The sequence below is a fragment of the Chanodichthys erythropterus genome, chromosome 4 (assembly GCF_024489055.1).
Source record: "Chanodichthys erythropterus isolate Z2021 chromosome 4, ASM2448905v1, whole genome shotgun sequence".
NCBI classification, from domain to species: domain Eukaryota; kingdom Metazoa; phylum Chordata; class Actinopteri; order Cypriniformes; family Xenocyprididae; genus Chanodichthys; species Chanodichthys erythropterus.
In genome coordinates, this window is record NC_090224.1 from 7,841,465 (window position 1) to 7,862,387 (window position 20,923).

The window sequence follows — 20,923 nt, forward strand, 5'->3', positions numbered from 1 at the left end:
AAACGGAGTCTGAGCAGAGCGCCCCCACCTGATCCTCCTGTGGGATCGCACATATGTATATACCCTCCACCTGCTCCAAGAATGGAAAAAAAGATTTTGTTTTTATTCACTCTGGCAAGACTGAAAGTGCTTGTTTTATTTGCAAGCCCGCTTTAACTTCACGCACGAGCAGATCGGTTTCTTCGCTTGAAAAGCGTTCAGCTTTTCCGCCAACAAATTCCGCCTGTAAATAGCAATCCGCCATGGCGCGAGCGCATCTCGCTCTTAAAGGGAAGGGGAGATGACACTCTGATTGGTTTATTGAACGTTATGCCCATTACTCATTAAGAGAATAGGGACAACCCATTTCAAAAATGCGCCCCGGCGCACGGACCGTTTATCCGTCGTTAAAATAGCAAAAGTGTATTTGGACACGCCCTGAGTGCACCTGCGCCGTGCGCTTTACACTTTGCATTTAGATTGTTAAAATAGGGCCCCATGAGTTACCTGCGGTGAGTCCGACATAATGAATCCACTAACACGACACAGCGAATGCCAGTGGTAAACACGTTCTTACGCATGCGCTCATTTCAAAAACTCAGTAACAGTCTTTGGTTTCTCAGTCGTCGAAAAGATCCTCTTTAGCACCTTTAAATGCTAACTTCATCACATTTTAACATTTCAAATATGTTTAAATTGTATTTTTATTTTGTATATTTGTAAATTGTATGTTTATAAATTCACATTAAAGGAATAGCTCACTCAAAAATGAAAATTCTGTTATTTTCTCACCCTCAAGAGTCAAGTTGTTCCAAACGTGTATAAATTTCATTTTTCTGTTGAACACAAAGGAAGATATTTGGAAGAATGTCTGTAACCAAAGAGTCCCCCCCCCCCCATTGACTATCATAGTAGGAAAAATAATACTACAGTAGTCAATGGGGGCGAGATCTGTTTGGTTACAAACATTCTTCCAAATATCTTCCTTTGTGTTCAACAGAACAAAGAAATTTATACAGGTATGGAACTACTTGAGGGGGAGTAAATGACAAAATTTTCATTTTTGGGTGAACTATCCCTTTAAGCTAAATTAATAAATGCTGTAAAATGTTCAGAATAACTAATGCATTAAATAATGTTAACAAATTGAATATTATTGTCAAGTTTACTGAATATTTCTAATGTACTGACAGTCCTAGAAATTATAGGTGAAAGAATTTTTTTTTTTTTTTTTTTTTTTTTTAAATAAATAAATGTTTTTTGTCAAAATGAATAAATTTGCTCAAATCTGAAGGACCAGTAGAGAACAGTGCAGATTTTTAAACACGATTTGGGGGTTCTGCCGATTACCACATTGGCAGAACCCTCTGGAGAACATCTAGACATCTTTTAAAATACATCCTCAAATATCCTGCTATGTACTCCAGAAACTTCAATATGTGTTTGAAGTGCCCCAAAGTGTTTCATTTTAGTTACTAAAGGAAGGAAATTCTGTGTTCCATTTAGCTTTTTAAAATGGCCCTTGAGTTTTTCCAAAGTGCTAATTGAAGAACCACAAATGGTGTCTTCAAGTACTTCATTTTTTCAGTGTGATCTATTTAATTCAAACAAGATGCAAACACAGCAACCCATCCACACCGGGTCCACCCCTCACACACCACAGGACGGTGAACATCCCAGAAGGCTCTCTCTTGACTATCCAGAATCTTTCTCTCCGTTTTGTCTTTTTTCCTGTCGATCCTACAAAATCAAAGAAACACAAAGCTGCAAGACATTAATATTAAACAAAGAGCAGGAAAGATTCCCAATCCACACACACACACACACACGTGTCCTGCCTCACACGTTAAAACAGACAAAGAGCAAAGCCCTTGTGCTCATCAAAGTTGCAACCTGCCTGCGAGCAAAGCTAATTCATTTCCATTCCTGCCACTTCACTCTTACGTAACTGACATTTGCTGCATCACTCTCTCTCTCTCTCTCTATTTCTCACTGATCCTGGTTTTGAGCCCTGAGACACTTTCATTCATCTCTCCTGTTCTCGCTTTCCACAAAATTGGGGGTTTTGTCCTGAAAAGGGTACTGCAGACAGTGTGATGATAGACACAGACTGATGATCAAAAATCAGAGCAGGGTTGACTTGTGTTTGCAGCCCTCGGCCATCAGATGAGGCTCTTCAGCCGGTGTTTGAAGAGTAAGAGACTGCTTCAATCGATGAGAGCCACTCCAAATCAAACGCACATGCTAATATGTCTCGCCCCTAACAACTGCACTTCAGCGATATTATTGTGTTACATCATAATGAGAGTTTGTGTATATACAGTATGTATGTCTTTGTGTGAATGTGTGTGGGCTGAATACAAAGCGTAGATCTGTCTTCAACCGAGAAGAGAGCAGGTATGAGTGAGAGCAAGTGTTTGCGTAGTTGTCCTGACAACAGCACTTACTTGACCTGTGCCTCAGCCTGCATGAAGATGAACTCCCACTTTCTGGCAAAAGCCCTCTGTAGTCTCGCTAGATTCTCCTGAATGAAAGAGTCAGAGATAAATGAGTGAAAGAAAGAAAGAAAGAAAGAAAGAAAGAAAGAAAGAAAGAAAGAAAGAAAGAAAGAAAGAAAGAAAGAAAGAAAGAAAGAAAGAAAGAAAGAAAGAAGTCAACTTGAATTACTGCACAATGCCAAATGTAGTAAGTCATCCAGGTATTTAGGGCTGAATTTGGAAACACATACTGTAGTAGCTACTATTACCATTTATTCATATATTTGAAAAATGGCAGAAGCATGCTATTTCGAATTCAGCATAATACAGATAATTCACATAATGTGCACAATACTTTATACTGCAGCAAAAGAGTATGGCAGTATGACATTTCAAATATACCGTTATATACCACGATATACCGGTATTGACATTAACCGTAATATTCAAAACATAAATACTGATATCATGTTAATTAAGGGTGTGACAATATATCATGATAACCATAATATTTCAAATTAATAGTACCTGTATGATAAAATGACACATAAATAATCCAGCGCCAGCACCTGCTTGACATCCCAAAGTACAATAGGTGGCGGTATTGTACCGTAACGCTGCCATCTGTCATAAAGCAGAAGACGCAACGCGAGCAGCTACTGCCGTGTAAAATCATGTAAAGAATCACTGTAAAGGAACTATAAAATAATATAATTTCTTCTCTGTTCAGACAATTGTTGTCTCAATCGTTGTAATTTTTGTATGCAATGGCGTGATTCACTGGCTAATAAAGACAGCAAAACACAAAATAAACAAAGTAAAGATGAATTTTTACTGATAACATTGTTTTGTTTTCAAGGTTTCTACTTTCTATAGATATCGTGATATATCGTCACCGTGAATTATTTTAGCCACAATAACCGTGGTGTGAAAAATAAAATCTGATATCATGACAGCCCTAGTGTGTGTGTGTATTAAATATATATATATATATATATATATATATATATACACACACACACACTACAGTTCAAAAGTTTGAGATTAGTATGATAATGTTTAAAAAAAAAAATATCTTATGCTCACCAAGGCTGCATTTATTTGATCTAAAATACAGTAAAAACTGTACTATTGTGAAATATTTTTGCAATTTAAAATAACTGTTTTCCATTTGAATATATTTTAAAATGTAACTTATTCCTGTGATGGCAAAGCTGAATTTTCAGCATCATTGCTGCAGTCTTCAGTGTCACATGATCCTTCGGAAATCATTCTAACATGCTGATTTGCTGCTCAAGAAACATTTCTTATTATTATCAATGTCTTTATTGTCACTTTTGATCAATTTAATGCATCCTTGCTGAATAATTAGGGCAGCAACGATTAATCGTGATTAATCGCAAATTTGCAAAATAAAAGTCTGTGTTTACGTAATATATATATGTGTGTTCTGTGTATAATAATTATGTATATATAAATACACACACATTCATGTATATATTTAAGAAAAATGTTATATTTATATATATAAAATATTTATGTTTATATGTAATATTAAATATATATAAATATATATTTATTTATAATACATGCATATATTTCTAAACTTTATACCTGTATGTGTGTGTATTTATATATACATAATTATTATACACAGAACACACATATATATATTACGTAAACACAGAAAAAAAAAAAAAAAACTTACTGACCCCAAACTTTTGAACAGTAGTGTATAATGTTACAAAATATTTCTTATAGCAGCTGTTTTGCCAGTGACCAATATTTTTGGAAGACTCTTAAGAGCATAAAATTGATCATTTTCCCTCTCTGCTGAAATTGACGTCATAGCTCAGGATAGTCAGTAGTGAAGAGCCAAGTGAAGTGACTGTTTCACTTCCTTTCAAGTAATGTATACATTTATTACTCAGTATATCGTCTCAAAAACAATCTACAAATGGCATACTTATTGCTATCTCAGTACATTAAGCTATGGAGGAGAAAGTATCTTTGAAAAAAATGATACACTTCAAGTTTAATGCTCGACAACAAGGGCTCACAATAGCTACGAGAATCCAAAGTGAAATGCTTCTATGCTGGCAAAACACACTACTTTTATTTTCTCTTTCAGCTGTCATTGCAGTGGGTCACTTACTGCCTCATAGTCAGCCAGCTCCAGCCGGGTCTTGTTCTGCATGGTCCGTTTGCACAGATAGATGGCTGTGACAGGCAACAGAGAGAAAGAGAGACAGACAGAGAAGAGAGAAACAGACAAGAGGCCATGAGAGATTTGGCCTTTTAAACTCTCACGTATAATCCCACCCCTACAAACACACATCCAGCATAAGAGCTTGATTGGATTTTGTGCTTTTTATTGCATCTATCATCTCTGCTTGGCCAGTTTACAGACAGTAGGAACTGTGAATGAGTCACCATTGACCATCAGTGAACATCTGCCCACAGTCAACTCATACACCTACAGAGATGCTCTGTAGTTCTCCCTCACTGTTCAACAGAGCTGTAATAGTCCTGGGAAAGCAGACTGTGAGCTCAACACGGGGTGTTCAGTGTTATAATTTATATTAGCTCTCTGAAAGGCATGTATGGTAAGGCTCGGTGTGCTCTTACGTCATTGGGAGTCTGCCCAGCAGGGTCCCTCTCTTACCGTAGTCTGTGTTCTCTGGTTCCCAGCAATTAGAAGGCCAAAAGTATGGAGCCTGAGTGAGAGAGAAAGATGATTCCTCTTGAGTTTTGTAGAAGTTTTCCCACAATTTAGTAGCTAGATTGTAAGTATGAACATTAACTTATTCTAGCTAAAATACATTAAATTGCATTGCTCATTTCTTATATTTTTTTTATCTAATGCTCACTTTAAGTTAATCTTTAAAAGCACTAATGTAAAAACATTAAATGTAATTTTTAGCAAATCTCAGAATAAATATCCCTTTTTCATAATGTAAATAATTTTAATAAGTCAGAAAACAAAGCAGAATATAGACTGGTGATCTTTTTATTGAAGAACACAGATAATCTTAAATGTCCTGAATCTAGAATCTTGAATATTCATGGTTATTATAATCAACATTTTCAGTTTCTGTTAATAAAAAATGTTTGAAAGCAAGCAATGTTGTCATAATACAGTAGAAATACCAGAGGCCAACATGGAGGGGGCTTTGAAGAATAGAATAATAAATATTTAGATGAAGTGATTACTTAAGGGTATAGAACACTTCAAACCGACACCAAAGAACTAGCACTGATAAAAGCTGACTGTGTTGTTGCCTTGCATTGGGGCAAAAAATCTGCACGTGAACACACCAAGAGAACTAGAGCCAACTGTCATCCAGCACGCACGCTCTGCGCCTGCTTGTAAGGAGACCACTGTCTATTTTTTCTCATATACATTCATCTATATTCAGAATTCAGAAATGGATCGAATTTCGATCCCCTGCCAGATTATTACCCCCTAGTACTGGTAGGTTTAGGAGTAGGTGTGAGGAAGGGGTTAGGATTAGGCAATCAGGTAGTGACTTCACCGAGGGGGGTAATAATTTGGCAGGGGGTCGAAATTCGGCACTGCAGGCTGCACATTGACAAACCGTAAACAAAGCAGCGCGAATATCATTCATGCTGATGGCTTTCCATATTCCACTCGGCTCACATTAATATTAAACATTCACCCAGGAACACTCGGGTACATGATGTAAAATTAGAACAGCCCTCTGTTTGTACCGCCTTGACTTGTTTGCTCACTGTTTTGCTATTATTCTCACACTTTGACTACTTCACTAAACTGAACAGCCAATCAGGTTTCTCTCTCCCCCAACGGCCCGACACGATTCCACATGCTGAATCGGCCCCTAAAAAAAAACGAGACTCTGTCCGACTAGAGCCAATGGTGCAGAACACACCAAGAAACTTAGTTGGCCGGTGCTTAAAAACAGCCAGACATTGCCCGACGGCCGATCATTGGCTTGGTGTGTCCCGGGCTTAAGGATTGCCAGTAACTACTTCATTGATTTACTTGTATATTGTTTTAAATCAGGTGTGAGTTTGAATGAACCGAGAATTTCTTGTCTGCCACCTGCTTACTAGCCAAAGTTGAAGCTGAAATAATGACCATTTCGTGCAGATATTATATGAAGATATTTATGTTATAAAAGCCATTAACAACATTTCAACTAACAGAACTAACTCTCTCGCCTTCGTGGAGCCAGTCTAAAAGACTACAGGCGGCAGAAAGCAAATGATGGTGCATTGAGATCATTATCGTCAGGGAATGAGCTGATGAGCCATACTCCAGAGAAACAGAGAAACACTAATTCCCCCCTGAGTAATTAATGAATGTACAAAAGAAACTTAGATTCATTCATTGGCTTATTGATACTGTATCATGCTTATTGGAAAGATATAGCCTAATGTCATTATCAGAGAATTCTGCTTTTCTTCTAAAACTCTCGATAACTTACAGCTGGTTTCCGGGGTTGAATTGAATATGGTCATTTAAAACATGGATACTTTGATACTGTAATTATGTAGTGATACAGAAACAATACATAAACTATATATATATATATATATATATATATATATATATATATATATATATATATATATATATATATATATATATAGTTTATGTATTGCTATATATATATATATATATATATATATATATATATATATATATATATATAGTTTATGTATTGCTATATATATATATATATATATATATATATATATATATATATATATATATATATATATATATATATATATATATATATATATATATATATATATATATATATATATCTCGGGTACATGATGTAAAATTAGAACAGATATATATATATATATATCTTTTGTACATAAAAAAATTATATATATATATATATATTATTTTTTTTTTTTTTTTTTTTGGAGGGCTCTTTCAAAGATTAATCACATGATAATCACTGCTCAGGTGATTGGTTAAAAAAAAACCTGGATGTGTTACTTTAAATGTTGAAATAATTTCCAAATGAGATAATAGCATTTCTCACAGTTTTACCCAGCAGTCAAAAGACTGCAGTGTTACTCCTCTGAGTTATGTAAGCTAAAAAGGCTCAGAGGAAGATGTGCCCTTGGCCATCTCTTTGCTAATCATCTAAATCGCTGAAAAATTAAGCATCAGCCTTTTAGCAGATAAACATGCACCTATTTCTGGAGGACATAGTGAGATGAAATATAATTTAACACCTTAGATCTACAGCAACAGACAATAAACATAACACACTACTGGTCAAAAGTTTGTGGTCAGTAAGATTTGTAAATGTTTATGAAAGAAGTCTCGTCTTCTGAAAGATAATTACCAACGCTGCATTTACATAGCCAAAAAAAGTAATATTCTGGAAATATTAGAATTTTAAGTTGCAGCCTGTAAGTTTTGCCTCTTTGTCGCCATCTCTGTTTGAAACCTGCAATTGCAGTTATTTGCAGAATCATCTTTACGTGGGTTGTGCGTCGGTACGGCTCCTCAGCACAGATGAATCTAATGTTTGCTGTCAGTCACCACATCGGTGTGGATACTGTACTTCGGAATCACAGATTCTACGTCGTGGAAGTATGACCAAAAGAATTTTCACTGGAAAATGTCATCTGAACAAGTAAGTAACGTCTGCCACTTTTGTTCTGACCAACTGAGAAAAAAAGCTTTACAATAAATTGCGCTAATAATGGTGATTAAATGACACGATCACTTAGCTCATATCGTCAAACCGTGCAAATGATTATTATTCTTATACTTTGTTCTCAAATTGTTAATGTTAACAACATCAGCATTACGTGACTGCGTATTTAGTGTGTATTAGCGTTACCTGTAGATTTCAATTTCTGTAGCCACTCCACAGTCTGAAGTCTTTTGCTTTTGACTACGGGTGAAACTCCAGTTGTCACTGATGATTGTCATTTGGACCTTTCTGGATTACAATCCACCATCAAAATGATAAGTTTAATTATTGCAGCTGCTGTGAGAAAAGGCTATAAATGATCTGCTACCAGCAGCATCCTCCACATGCCATATAGCCTACTAGCTGGGACTCGTTCTTTATGTAAACTGATGTAATGACACGAAGACGAACGGCTGCTTGCTCAAATTACCTGTGGAGACCCACCAGTACTATTAGAAAACATTATTCCAAGCTTACCATTGTGAATCGGGCTAAGGTAAGGAGATAGTTTTGATAAAATATATGTCGATAACGATAAGCTTTAGGCATTTTTACTCAATATGGATTAATATAAGAGCCAATCATACAGCAGAAATATGCGACAACAACCAATCAGCTTGCAGCTTTTAACATTCACGTCAAAGAACAAAGTCAATTTCCTATGGCACTTTGCAAAGCAAACTCGACACAAGGATGACAAAAATGAGTGGAAGCAGCAACGAAAGTGAAACTAACCTTGAGTTAATCCAAAAATTATGAAATTGTCGACAAAAAGGTAGCACGAATTCAGTTTTATGGAAGTGGTTTGGTTATTTGAAAAGCAACCAGGTGCAGATCAAAACAATTGGTAAAATATGTTGTCGGACAGTGAAAAACAAGACTGGCAACACAACCAACCTATTCCATCACAGTGCTTCCCACACATACCCTGCGTCTCAATCTGCTCCCTAGCTTCCTAGGTCGTGAATCAATATATCATGTAAATGAATGTGGCTGACTCCCTGATCAGTGCCCTGACTACTGAACTAGGGAGCTGATTGAGACGCACCCATAGACTTTACTTGGGTGGGCCGCCCAGGTATATTAACGGCCACCCAAGTATATTTGGAGACACATTTATGCTTTTATTATTTTTATCGTCTCATACTTTTGTATCCGCCCAAGATAATGAAACCATTCGCGATCGATTAACTAGTGGAAAATCTCCCCTCGCCTTACGTGTTTCATACCTGCTCGTTATGTGTGCGTCAGAACTGTTTACTCCCGCTGACATTCCCACGTGCGCTGCAGATGTGGTGGATATTTCACAAAGAGGCGTTGTTGCACGTTCTACAGGCTCACGCAATAGCCCTTCAGGGGCTATTTCTTTTAATTCTCAATATTTCTTTTAATTCTTTAATTTAATTCTCAATCAATGAAAAGCGCAGATATATGCCAAGCTATTGCTAATGAACTCAAGTTTAACTCATGTCTACTTTATGGCCTTTATATAAAATGTTTTAGACTGTTCTAAGAATCTGAAGGATCAGCCCGCAATTGTGTATACATTTCAAAATAAGAGTCCCGGTGTATTTCGGACTTGTTTTTAATTACAGGTCACACGCTAAGTAAGTAAGTTGTTTTAATTTTTAATGTGTATCTGTTTCTGTTAATAAACTATACTTTAAAATGTAATTAATGAACCCTCAAATTTTTGTGGCTTCAGTCATAGTTGGGATACTCTTTTAAAGCTGGCAGCATTAACATTTTATATATCGAAATATATATCGTTATTGATCAATATGGGAAAAAAATTATCAAGATTACATTTTTGCCATGTCGCCCAGCCCTAGAAAGAACAGTATTTATTTTAAATAGAAATCTTTTTGTAGAACTATAAATGTATTTATAGTCACTTCTGATCAATTGCTGAATAAAAATATTAAATGCTTTTTTTTTTTAAATCGTACCGACCCAAACCTTTGAAGTGTATATATAATATGTTAAATGAATCTCATTTACGTACTGCCTGACCTAAGCCGTCTATAGTGAAGAGCTTAATAAAGCAGCTGCACTGATCAAACAAAATCCTATTTGTTCAGCAGGTGTAAAGGTCAGTGGAGCTTCTTCATAGTTTCGCACAGTAGATTCAGAATCTCAGCTGTGCTGAAGTGAAACAAGATCACGTCCTGGAAACCACAGCTGCCAGGATACAATCCATGTGACTCTTATTTGGTTGATGGTATATAGATAAGCTTACCTGAAAGCGGTAAAATGTCCCATCATCCTTGAGGGTGAGAACATGATCAGAGATGGGGAATATGTAGCCTTGGGCAGCGATCAGGCTGCCGATGTGTATGGCCTCCACTGTAAATACAGAAATTAGAAATTTACTCTCACTAAATACTTCCATAAACAACTGCAAATTAAAACTTGCAGTCATCAATAAGATGTGTATCTTTTTTCAGATCAGGACCTACCGGGATCATCTATGTTGAGGTTCTTCATCATCCATTGAACAATATCTGAACCTGAAGTTTAAAATGGGGAAATACATCAGCTTATTTTCACATGTAAATTTATGCATAAATTACATTCACTTCTCAAAGCCTTTATATAAAGACAAAATCATCACTGTGCGCCAAGACATGTTATGGTTTATAATTCAATATGCGTCAGATCAGTCAAGCTAAATCTACATTAGCACCACCTCAATCATGTACAACATCAATGCTTCCAAATCAGCTATTAGTTATCCGGGCCTGTGGGCATCCATTTAGAGCTGCTCACTGTAGTAATTGTGTTTAGCAATGTGAGCAGATCAAGCCATATCTTCAGGTTTATTCTCTTTGAGGGCTTATAAGTACAAATCACAGCTCTCCCAGCATTCATTATCATACTCTAAAGGAAGCTGTGAAAGTTAAAGTGGTTAGTCGGATCGGCGGAGACCACAGGGTGTGTGGCTCCGGATCTGTCACCGAATCCACACTCTGATCTATGAAACGCCCTGACAAACAGCAACTCAGAACAACCCTTTGTATACATTTTATCAGCACTGGCAGTGATATAAATCTTTTAAAACATTTTTAAAAAGCTTCATTAATTTAGATACACAAGAAAATTGGTATTTTAAAAGGTGCACTCAGTAACTTTTTCCTCATTAAAAAGTTTTAACCCAACTGAAATTAATAATTCTTTTGACATAAATATTTATTAAAATCGTGTACATTCACATCACATCAGACTACTGTGAACCTATTATCAAACTTTCGCTTACAGAATAACATAATCATGCCTGACTGCTAATAATAATTCTGATAGCTAGCAAGAAGTCCCCAGTTAAAAAAAAAATGAAAACATTGATCTCAAAAACAACAAGCAGAAAAAAGAAACAAAGCTGAATGAGAAAGCCAAATGTTAGCTAACTAGCCATGAATTTCATATATTTCCTAAACAAATTTTTATAAATAATTTCATAAATAAATATTGTTCATCTTTTCTACACTTTAAAGGGTTAGTTTACCCCCAAAATGATAATCCTGTCATTAATTACTCAACCTCATGTTGTTCCAAACCCGTAACACTTTAGTTCATCATTGGAACACAAATTAAGATCTTTTTAATGAAATCTGAGATTTTTCTGTCCTTCCATTAATAGCCAACACAGCTACCACTTTCAAGCCCCAGAAAGGTAGTAAAGACATCATTAAAGGCAGCAGCTTTTTTTTTTTCTTTCATTTTTATTAAAAAAATATATGCCTTTCAAATCTGATCGTATTAAAGAGCTACTTCCATGTGCCATACTCTCTATGGCCTACACCACTGCAGACATCGGTTGTCTTGTGTGGCCCAACCAGACATTGGTGGGCGGAGTTAGTGCAAAATAGCCTTTGCTAACAAGACAGGCTATTTACACTTAGTGTAAATAGACACTCCATTGAAGGCATCCATGTGACCCAAGTGGTTTAACCGCAATTTAACTTTGAGCAAAAAAACCCTCACAATTTAACACTTTATGTACAAAATATTAAAGGTGCCCTAGAACTTTTTTTTAAAAGATGTAATATAAGTCTAAGGTGTCCCCTGAATGTGTCTGTGAAGTTTCAGCTCAAAATACCCCATAGATTTTTTTAAATTAATTTTTTTAACTGCCTATTTTAGAGCATAACTAGAAATGAGCCGATTCAGGGTGTGTGGCCCTTTAAATCTCGTACTCCACGCCCCAAAAGCTTGCGCTTGCCTTAAACAACATAAAAAAAAGTTCAAATGTAACCTAATGTAACCCTCAAAATGGATCTTTACAAAGTGTTCGCCATGCAGCATGTCTAATCGCGTAAGTACAGTGTTTATTTGGATGTTTACATTGATTCTGAATGGGTTTGAGGCTATGCTCCGTGGCTAACGGCTAATGCTACACTGTTGGAGAGATTTATAAAGAATAAAGTTGTGTTTATGAATTATACAGACTGCAAGTGTTTAAAAATGAAAATAGCGACGGCTCTTGTCTCCGTGAATACAGTAAGAAACGATGGTAACTTTAACCACATTTAACAGTACATTAGCAACATGCTAACGAAACATAAAGACAATTTACAAATATCACTAAAAATATCATGTAATCATGAATCATGTCAGTTATTATTGCTCCATCTGCCATTTTTTGCTATTGTCCTTGCTTGCTTACCTAGTCTGTTGATTCAGGGGTGCACATCCAGACGTTCTGCCCTTGTCTATTGCCTTTCATAATGTTGGGAACATGAGCTGGCATATGCAAATATTGGGGGCGTACACCCCGACTGTTACGTAACAGTCTGTGTTATGTTGAGATTCGCCTGTTCTTCTGAGGTCTTTTAAACAAATGAGATTTATATAAGGAGGAGGAAACAATGGAGTTTGAGACTCACTGTATGTCATTTCCATGTACTGAACTCTTGTTATTTAACTATGCCGAGGTAAATTAAATTTTTGAATCTAGGGCACCTTTAATTTCTAACTTGTATTCACGAGAGCACCACAACGCATGCATGTTGTGCTGACGCGAGAGCAGACAATGTTGCGTGAACAACATGCTAGAAAGTGGTACAGTAGTTGCGTATGCTGTCAATGGAGGGACAGAAAGCTCTTTGATTTAATTAAAAAAGAACTTCATTTGTGTTCCAAAGATCAATAAATGTCTTACAGGTCTGAACCAACATGAATGTGAGTAATTAATGAGTAATTAATTGTGTGAACTAACCCTTTAAGTAAGTAAGCTAATAAAATAACTTAAATTCAGTATTTCAATGTTGAAAATGTATACAGCTGAATTGCTACAATTAAACCTTACTGTATTTTCTTTATGATAACAACGACCATTGAAAAACCCACATCCCGCCAGTATACCTGTAACAACGCTGGGAATCTTGGACAGGAAGCTCTTGACCGTTCTGACTGGCACACCTTCAGTTTCATCTTGGAGGCGTGTGATGATGTCCTCAATCTACAGGACGAGAGAAGAAAGAGTCTGTCTAGTTAGTCATACTGTAGCTACAGTCTAGGTCTGCTTCAGTTTTATTTCAGTGCCCATATTGACAGGATACAGAATTAACACAGCCCACAAAAGTAGGAGCAGCACAGCTGAAGCGTAGCTGCAAGAAGATTTTCCACGCTGAGTCTAATTTTTTGCTGCATATGGCATATAAAATTCAGTAGAAAATACAAACACAATGATTTGTGCACCTATTTATCAATACCAATAATTTGTAGTACAATATCTCACTCCTGATAACCACTGTATACATTGTATCAAATGTTTGGAATAATAATAATAATAATAATAATAAAATATATTATTATATATTTATTACTTTATATAATTAAAGGATATACTCAATGTAGTAAATAAGAAATCAGCTCTGTTTCACACCAGAACGCTGTCACTTTAAAAGCACAGTGATTCATTTTATTTCAGTCCACTATTAGCGTTGATGTGATAATTTTACAGTTATTTTTTCAAGGAATGTGTAGTATCACATTCTAACCAAACTGTCAATCATAACAGGTGTAAATACATACACCTACATCTACTGCTCATCATACTAAATGCATCAAGTACCCAAAGCGCACAAAACATGGGCCAAATGTATTTATTCTATTTTTATTCCCAAAATCTTGTAAAGCCACAGAAATTATCCTTTCAATTGTGATGGGAACATCTGTTCTCATTCCTCTCTAGATACACAGGCGTCTAAGCAGAGGCCTTTCGAATACACAAGCTTGCACCTACAGTCTATAAATAATCCCGGCACTGATGAAAACAGCTCATAGTTTTGCAGGAGAGAGGGAGCATAATGAGATTAGGTAGCGTTCTCTGCTTTGGAGATTGCATGTTGTCATCACTGTTCTGTGGCGCTCAACCCTCTTTTTTTGCATGTGTCGTGTAGGAGGCGAGATCTCAGTTGCTTCAGAGACGTTTAATGCATACAGTAGCTATATATAAACAATCAAAGCCAGCCCCCGACCCCCATGAGCCCATGACAACACGACGCTGCTAAAATAAAGCAAAGCCACTTCACTTCAAGTATAAAGAGAGGGCGCGTACATCATCAGCCATGTCGAACAAAACATACAGCTGTGCAACACGAGGACTCGCCCTCATTTTCTAAAAAAAACACTCTAGTCATCCCATCCATTACCACATGAGACTAATTTCCCCTCTCTACCCATAAAAAGCACTTCACTTCGTTTAATGCTCTCTATCTAGTGGCTAAAACGTGAGTCTATGGTGCAAACTATTCTAAATGGGTCGATGAGTGTTGGCCTGAGTCCCATGAGAGATCCTGGCTGTAGACAGATAGCACTGCAAGCCAGGAAGACCACCTCTAAATCCAACGGCAACAAAGGAAGCCAAAGCAGAGCAATCTGCTTAACATTAAAATCAATACAGTTAAAATGCTACATGGTGTTTAGAGGGCAAAATGGCATCTATCCAACAGCCTCACACCTTCTTGCCTCACAAATTTCTCAATGTTCAAAGATTCAAAGAGGAAAAGTAGGGCTGGATTATGGACCAGATGACCATTAGGGGCCCCTGACCCCTGTATACAGTGTGATTTGGCCCCTTGGCCCAAGCTACTACTTTTAGGCCATTCACACAGAATAAGATGCGTCGTTGTTATTTTAATTTGAGTGCCACTTTTTGGTTTTGTTTTATTTTGTTAGAATGATTTCTGAAGGATCATGTGACACTGAAGAATGGAGTAATGATGCTGAAAATTCAGCTTTGAATGGCATTTCATGCACAAAACTCTGCAAAAGATGCAAGTGCAATGGTCAAACACATCAACATGTTTACATAGAAAAAATACAGAAACGCAACAGTGGAATGTAAAAACACAACAAAACATGCTTTTCTTTTGATAGCCAAATGCTTAAAGTAGGATAAGTGGTCTGTTATGAAGGCCAGCAGGACCATCCCAAATAAAAAGAGACTGATTTTAAGCCATTTTGCACTAGTCATCATGGTGAAGCTGTGTATCATTCCTTAATGAGAGTGCCATTAAATGAACTTAACGGATGCCATGCCTTATCTCTCTGAGAGACGCTCTTCACCCAGCCTCATGCTGGGTTGTCACTCTATTTCAGTACAATCAGCAGCACTCACTAGAGAGCTCTTTTAAGGATGGGCCCTTACGTTGGTACATCCCAAAAAGCACTTACATGTGTCATATTCTGTCAAAACACTGTGCCGAGTTCTTATAAAGGTTATCACAGTACTGTCCCCCTCAGAGGCCACCGCGGCGTGTGTTAAATGTAGCAATTAGCACTCTTCAAGGAAAGCTGGTGAAGCAGCCTCCGGTTCGGGAAGTGCTTGTAAACATTTCCCAAAGAAAAATGACAAGCCCTGGCACATTGCTTCACAAGTTCACAAGAAAGAAAAAACTATCTGGATTTTTCATTTCACATTTACATAATGTATTAGACAAGGAAATACAAACTTCTAGCTCATCTGGGAAAGCAAATAAGGTGTTCAGATACCAGAGAATTGTAATAAAATACCTTGTGTGTGTGTACATGTGTGCATATATATGATATATATGGCCTTGACCCTAACGCACAGAGATTGTTCCAGATTCTCTGAATCTTTGGATGATATTATGCACTGTAGATGATGATAACTTCAAACTCTTTGGTATGTATATACACATATATATACATATATATACATATATATACATACACACAAAAAAGTGTGATATTGCGTTTATACAACAGTTTGTCGGCATACCTGTGTAAATAAATAAGAACAACGGCGTGTCTTTAAAACCCTCTTTTGTGCAGATCTACTTCCTTCTGCCACGGATTCAAATCTCAAGTTGACAGTTTAACTGCTGAGCCCAAGCCTTTGTTACTAATTCTAAAACATCACTATAGAACTAGTAAAGGAGGAACATTGAGTACTGTAATATGTAGAGTAGACCATTATGGTATTATAAGATATAAGAGAGAGAGAGAGAGAGAGAGAGATTGACTAAACAAGTGTATTACTGTACCTGCATCTGATATAGCATTCATTTTTCAGGTTGATGTCCAACATATTATATCCATTATAAAAAATCAGTTTGAAATAAATTAAAATAAATAAAATAAGTTTTGAAATAAATGAGTTTAAATGCTGTTCTTTTCAACTTTCTATTCACAAAATCCACAAAAATATTAAGCAGAACTGTTTTCAATATTCCTTGAGCACCAAATCAGCATATTAGAATGATTTCTGAAGGGTCATGTGACACTGAAGACTAGAGTAATTATGCTGACAATTCCTGCCATCACAGGAATAAATTACAGTTTTAAAAAAATGGAAAATGGCAAATGGAGCTTTAATAACTGATAAACTCATTCAGAATCAAATGTAAACATCCAAATAAATACTCTACTCACATGATCCGACGCATACATGCAGTATGCATGATGAACATCTCGTAAAGATCCATTTGAGGGTTATATTAGCTGTGTGAACTTTGTAAACGCACTGTATTATAGTCAAGAGCACAGGGGGCAGAGAGCGCGTGATTTAAAGGGGCCGCGATCTGAATCGGTGCATAGTTAATGATGCCCCAAAATAGGCATACTAAAAAAATGTATTTAAAAAAATATCTATGGGGTATTTTGAGCTGAAACCTCACAGATACATTCAGGGGACACCTTAAACTTACATTACATCTTGTAAAAACTGGTTCTAGGGCACCTTTAAAATAGAACACAGAAAAAAAACAAAAAAAAAAACCTTCTTTAGTGTATATTATCCAAAATATATTTTAAGATTGAATTTGAAAGTTTAAAAAAGATATGTTTCCTATGTAAAGGATAATCCATGACAAGCTGGGGATTATCCCATTTATACCATGGTCATTTGCCAGCATTGACAAGTTAAAGCTTGTTCGATATAGCATTATGTCCACTTTAAATCAGACACAGAATAGTGCAGTAAAGTTATTTGAATGAATTACCCTATCGAAAGAGATATATACGTGTGCGTGCGTGTGTGAATTCTGCATCTACGCAGTGTCTCTCTAGCAATTAAGCTGTAAGTTGAATTACTTAAATTAAAAAAAATTATTACACACTTTCCAGCTAATCAAAATTATCTATTCAGACAGACCATGGTATAAATTAAAAAATTTATTTCCTTAAGCCATGCTTTTTACAACATATATATGGCATATATTTGAAAAATATTATGGCCAGAAAATTCATAAATATTCCCCCCATGGACTGAAAGCACTGGAAGTCGTTTTGGATAAAAGTGCCTTGTAACCTGAAAAAGGAAGATTTCTTTTTTATAGCAGCATGTGTCCTTTCTTGTTAAAATAACTGTGGTCTCTGTGGAATTCAGTGAAGTGTTTTAAGTGTAGTACTGTTATAATGTCTTTGCGACAATATCTCAACTAGCCTATTACACAGCAGATTATCAACGAGGACATTTAAAAGAGAAGTGCTGATTGGACTCCTGACCGTAACAATCAAGTGAGGATCAAGCAACACTCGCTTGTCACTTTTCTAATAACAAATAGGCACCAAAAAGGCAGATTTCTTTGATCGGAGAACGCTCACTCTGTGTCATCTTGAGCTTGATGCAAATGTCAACCACAATGTTGTTTACTGCATTTTTATTAGGTTTACTTGAATAATAAAGAACTCTATATTGAGATTAGACATTTAAACAAAATGTTGATGACGACATGAAAATGACTTATCTCGCTGTCTCTGAGGGATTTGAATGAGAGTAAGAGCCCTTTCTCAATCAAGCCCATCTTTCAAACTTGATTACAGCAAGTCTCTGTAGCCTGTGAATGGCACTCTTACTCAGAAGAAGAAAAAAAAAACAAGGACATATTTCCACCTCTATTGAAACCACTTAAGAGGCAAGGTCATTTCTGAAACAAAGTAGATGGTGGAAAAGCATCTTCTAGTGCACTTGCTTGTCTTGCTTGCCAGGTAAATCCATGAAATTAAACAAGGCACTTTAAAGATGCATCAAGGTCAGGCTCTGTAGCAAAGCAGCATGAGTTAGTTCGTGAGACAGGTTAGTGTTGCCATAGATAACAGCATGGGAAGCGCTCCTGATGATAATACTTTTGCAGCATCCTGTGGCTCATCTGCTCAGTCCCTGTAGGAGATTTGTGAACAATCGATGCTGTTGATTTTCCACAGCCAGGTCCTGATGAATGACACTCAACCATGTCTACCCGAGGCGCATACTGACGTGACAAGCATTTCTTATACTCAGAGGCGGTGTTATGACAGCTCCAAACCCCACAGCGAGACAATAATGTGTTATGAAATGTGGTCAAAGGATGCCCATAAAGAGGTTAATTGGAAAACGCTTTATGCAGTAAGAAAAGTGAACATAAGCTGCCAATTAACATCTTATACTGTGAATTTTGTATCATATTTACACTTACTGAGTCTAAGAATACCAAAGGAACATAATCAGATGAGGTAGAAAAACATTTTTCCAGAAATTCTGGAAATTTTCTGTCCTTTTGCATCCCTAGTTATATCAAGCCTGGACTTAAAGGATTAGTTCACTTTTGAATGAAAATTTCCTGATAATTTACTCACCCCCATGTCATCCAAGATGTTCATGTCTTTCTTTCTTCAGTCAAAAAGAAATGAAGGTTTTTGATGAAAACATTCCAGGATTATTCTCCTTAAAGTGGGCTTCAATAGTCTCCAAATGGTTGAAGGTCAAAATTAGTTTTAGTGCAGTTTCAAAGGGCTTTAAATGATACCAGACGAGGAATAAGGGTCTAATTTAGCGAAACAATCGGTCATTTTCTTAAAAAAAAATACAACTGCATACGCTTTATAGACAAATGATTGCCATGCAAGTGCTTCCACCATTCCGCTTTCCGTATTCTTCATAAAGGTTATGCTGTATGTCCTATGCCTTTCCAATTCTACTTACGGAAAAAACGGAATTGGCGCCCCATTCGTTCCGTATGTTGAATAGGAAAGGCGTACAGTAGGACTTATAGCGGAAGCTTTTTTAAGAATACAGAAAGCAGAAGCACTTGAAAAGGCAATCATTTGTGTTTATAAAGCATATATATTTGTATTTTTTTTTAGAAAATTACCGATCGTTTCGCTAGATAGAACCCTTATTCCTCGTCTGGTATAATTTAAAGCCCTTTGAAGCTGCACTGAAACTAATTTTGACCTTCAAACGTTTGGAGTCCATTATAAGAAGAATAATCCTGGAATGTTTTCATCAAAAACCTTAATTTCTTTTCGACTGAAGAAAGAAAGACATGAACATCTTGGATGACATAGGGGTGAGTAAATTATCAGGAAAATTTTATTTGAAAGTGGACTAATCCTTTAATTTCAAGTCAAAATGAAATAAAAAGAAAATTGACCTCATTAACGTACATTCAAAATAATATTGAAAACAATAAAACAAATAATAAAATAAACAAAAGTTCATAATCTTTAATCAAAACAACATACTATTTAGGTATTGTGTCAGTGCTTTCAATTCATATGAACTTGCACACTATATTAGTCATTTGATCGCTTTGTTTGAGGAATAAAACGAAACTCATTATTCATTGTCATACAGGTTTGGAACAACATTAGGGTGAGTAAATGACAGAATTACATTTTTTGGGGTGAACTATCACTTTAAGATTCATCACATCAACCTACATATTCGCAATTGAGTTAAAAAGGACACCCACCTGCAAACTTGTGGCTTTCTGTGAGTGGCCTCCATGACTTTAAGAGGCTCTTCTGTTTTAAACACCTGGCTATGCAGCTGGGACATGAAAAAGCAGGCATGCAGGTGAAGGCTGGTCTCTGCTGATCTCATCTCTCATCAAAAAGCACTTCTGTTCTCTGAACGTCAGAAGCAGATGTCTAAATGCAAACTCTCCACCTGGGCCTTCAAGGATTCAAAGACCTTTATAGAGCCGGCTGAAAAAAAAAGTCAACAGTATAACGAAAGTCCCTGAGGGAGAGGCTCATTCCAAACTATACCTAATTTACAGTCCCTTTCTCTCTCGATTTCGCTCTTTGAAACCTCATAAAACTCTATAGGGGTTTGAGGTCATTTCAGGTCTTGGATGATCATTTCGGCCTTTATGTACTCTAACATGAGATTTCCTTCTATGAAAGGGTTTGTGAGAGTGCATAAGTTATCAATTCACAATAGAAACAGATTAAACATTTCAAAATAAGAGACTGTATGACAAAAAAATCTAATTATAAAATATCTTTTTTGCGGGGCTTTTAACT

The 20,923-nt window shown here is 36.3% G+C and overlaps 1 protein-coding gene across 4 annotated transcripts in view; it reads right to left on the minus strand.

The window, feature by feature from the left end:
- The window catches only part of rgs6 (regulator of G protein signaling 6), an 87,739-nt gene that overhangs the window by 17,405 nt on the left and 49,411 nt on the right, over positions 1 to 20,923 (minus strand). For 3 of the 4 annotated variants that reach the window (XR_010894955.1, XM_067383928.1, XM_067383926.1), the window contains exons 3-9: positions 13,529 to 13,625; positions 10,627 to 10,677; positions 10,407 to 10,513; positions 5,122 to 5,173; positions 4,612 to 4,676; positions 2,427 to 2,503; positions 1,638 to 1,719 (exon numbers count right to left, since the gene is read on the minus strand). Coding sequence is in view for 3 of the 4 variants with exons in the window: in XM_067383928.1 (XP_067240029.1) it covers positions 1,638 to 1,719; positions 2,427 to 2,503; positions 4,612 to 4,676; positions 5,122 to 5,173; positions 10,407 to 10,513; positions 10,627 to 10,677; positions 13,529 to 13,625 (531 nt within the window). In the remaining variant the exon portion in view is untranslated. Of the gene's footprint in view, positions 1 to 1,637; positions 1,720 to 2,426; positions 2,504 to 4,611; positions 4,677 to 5,121; positions 5,174 to 10,406; positions 10,514 to 10,626; positions 10,678 to 13,528; positions 13,626 to 20,367; positions 20,525 to 20,923 lie in introns of those variants that run through there. The other variant, XM_067383929.1, reaches the window with a different exon arrangement.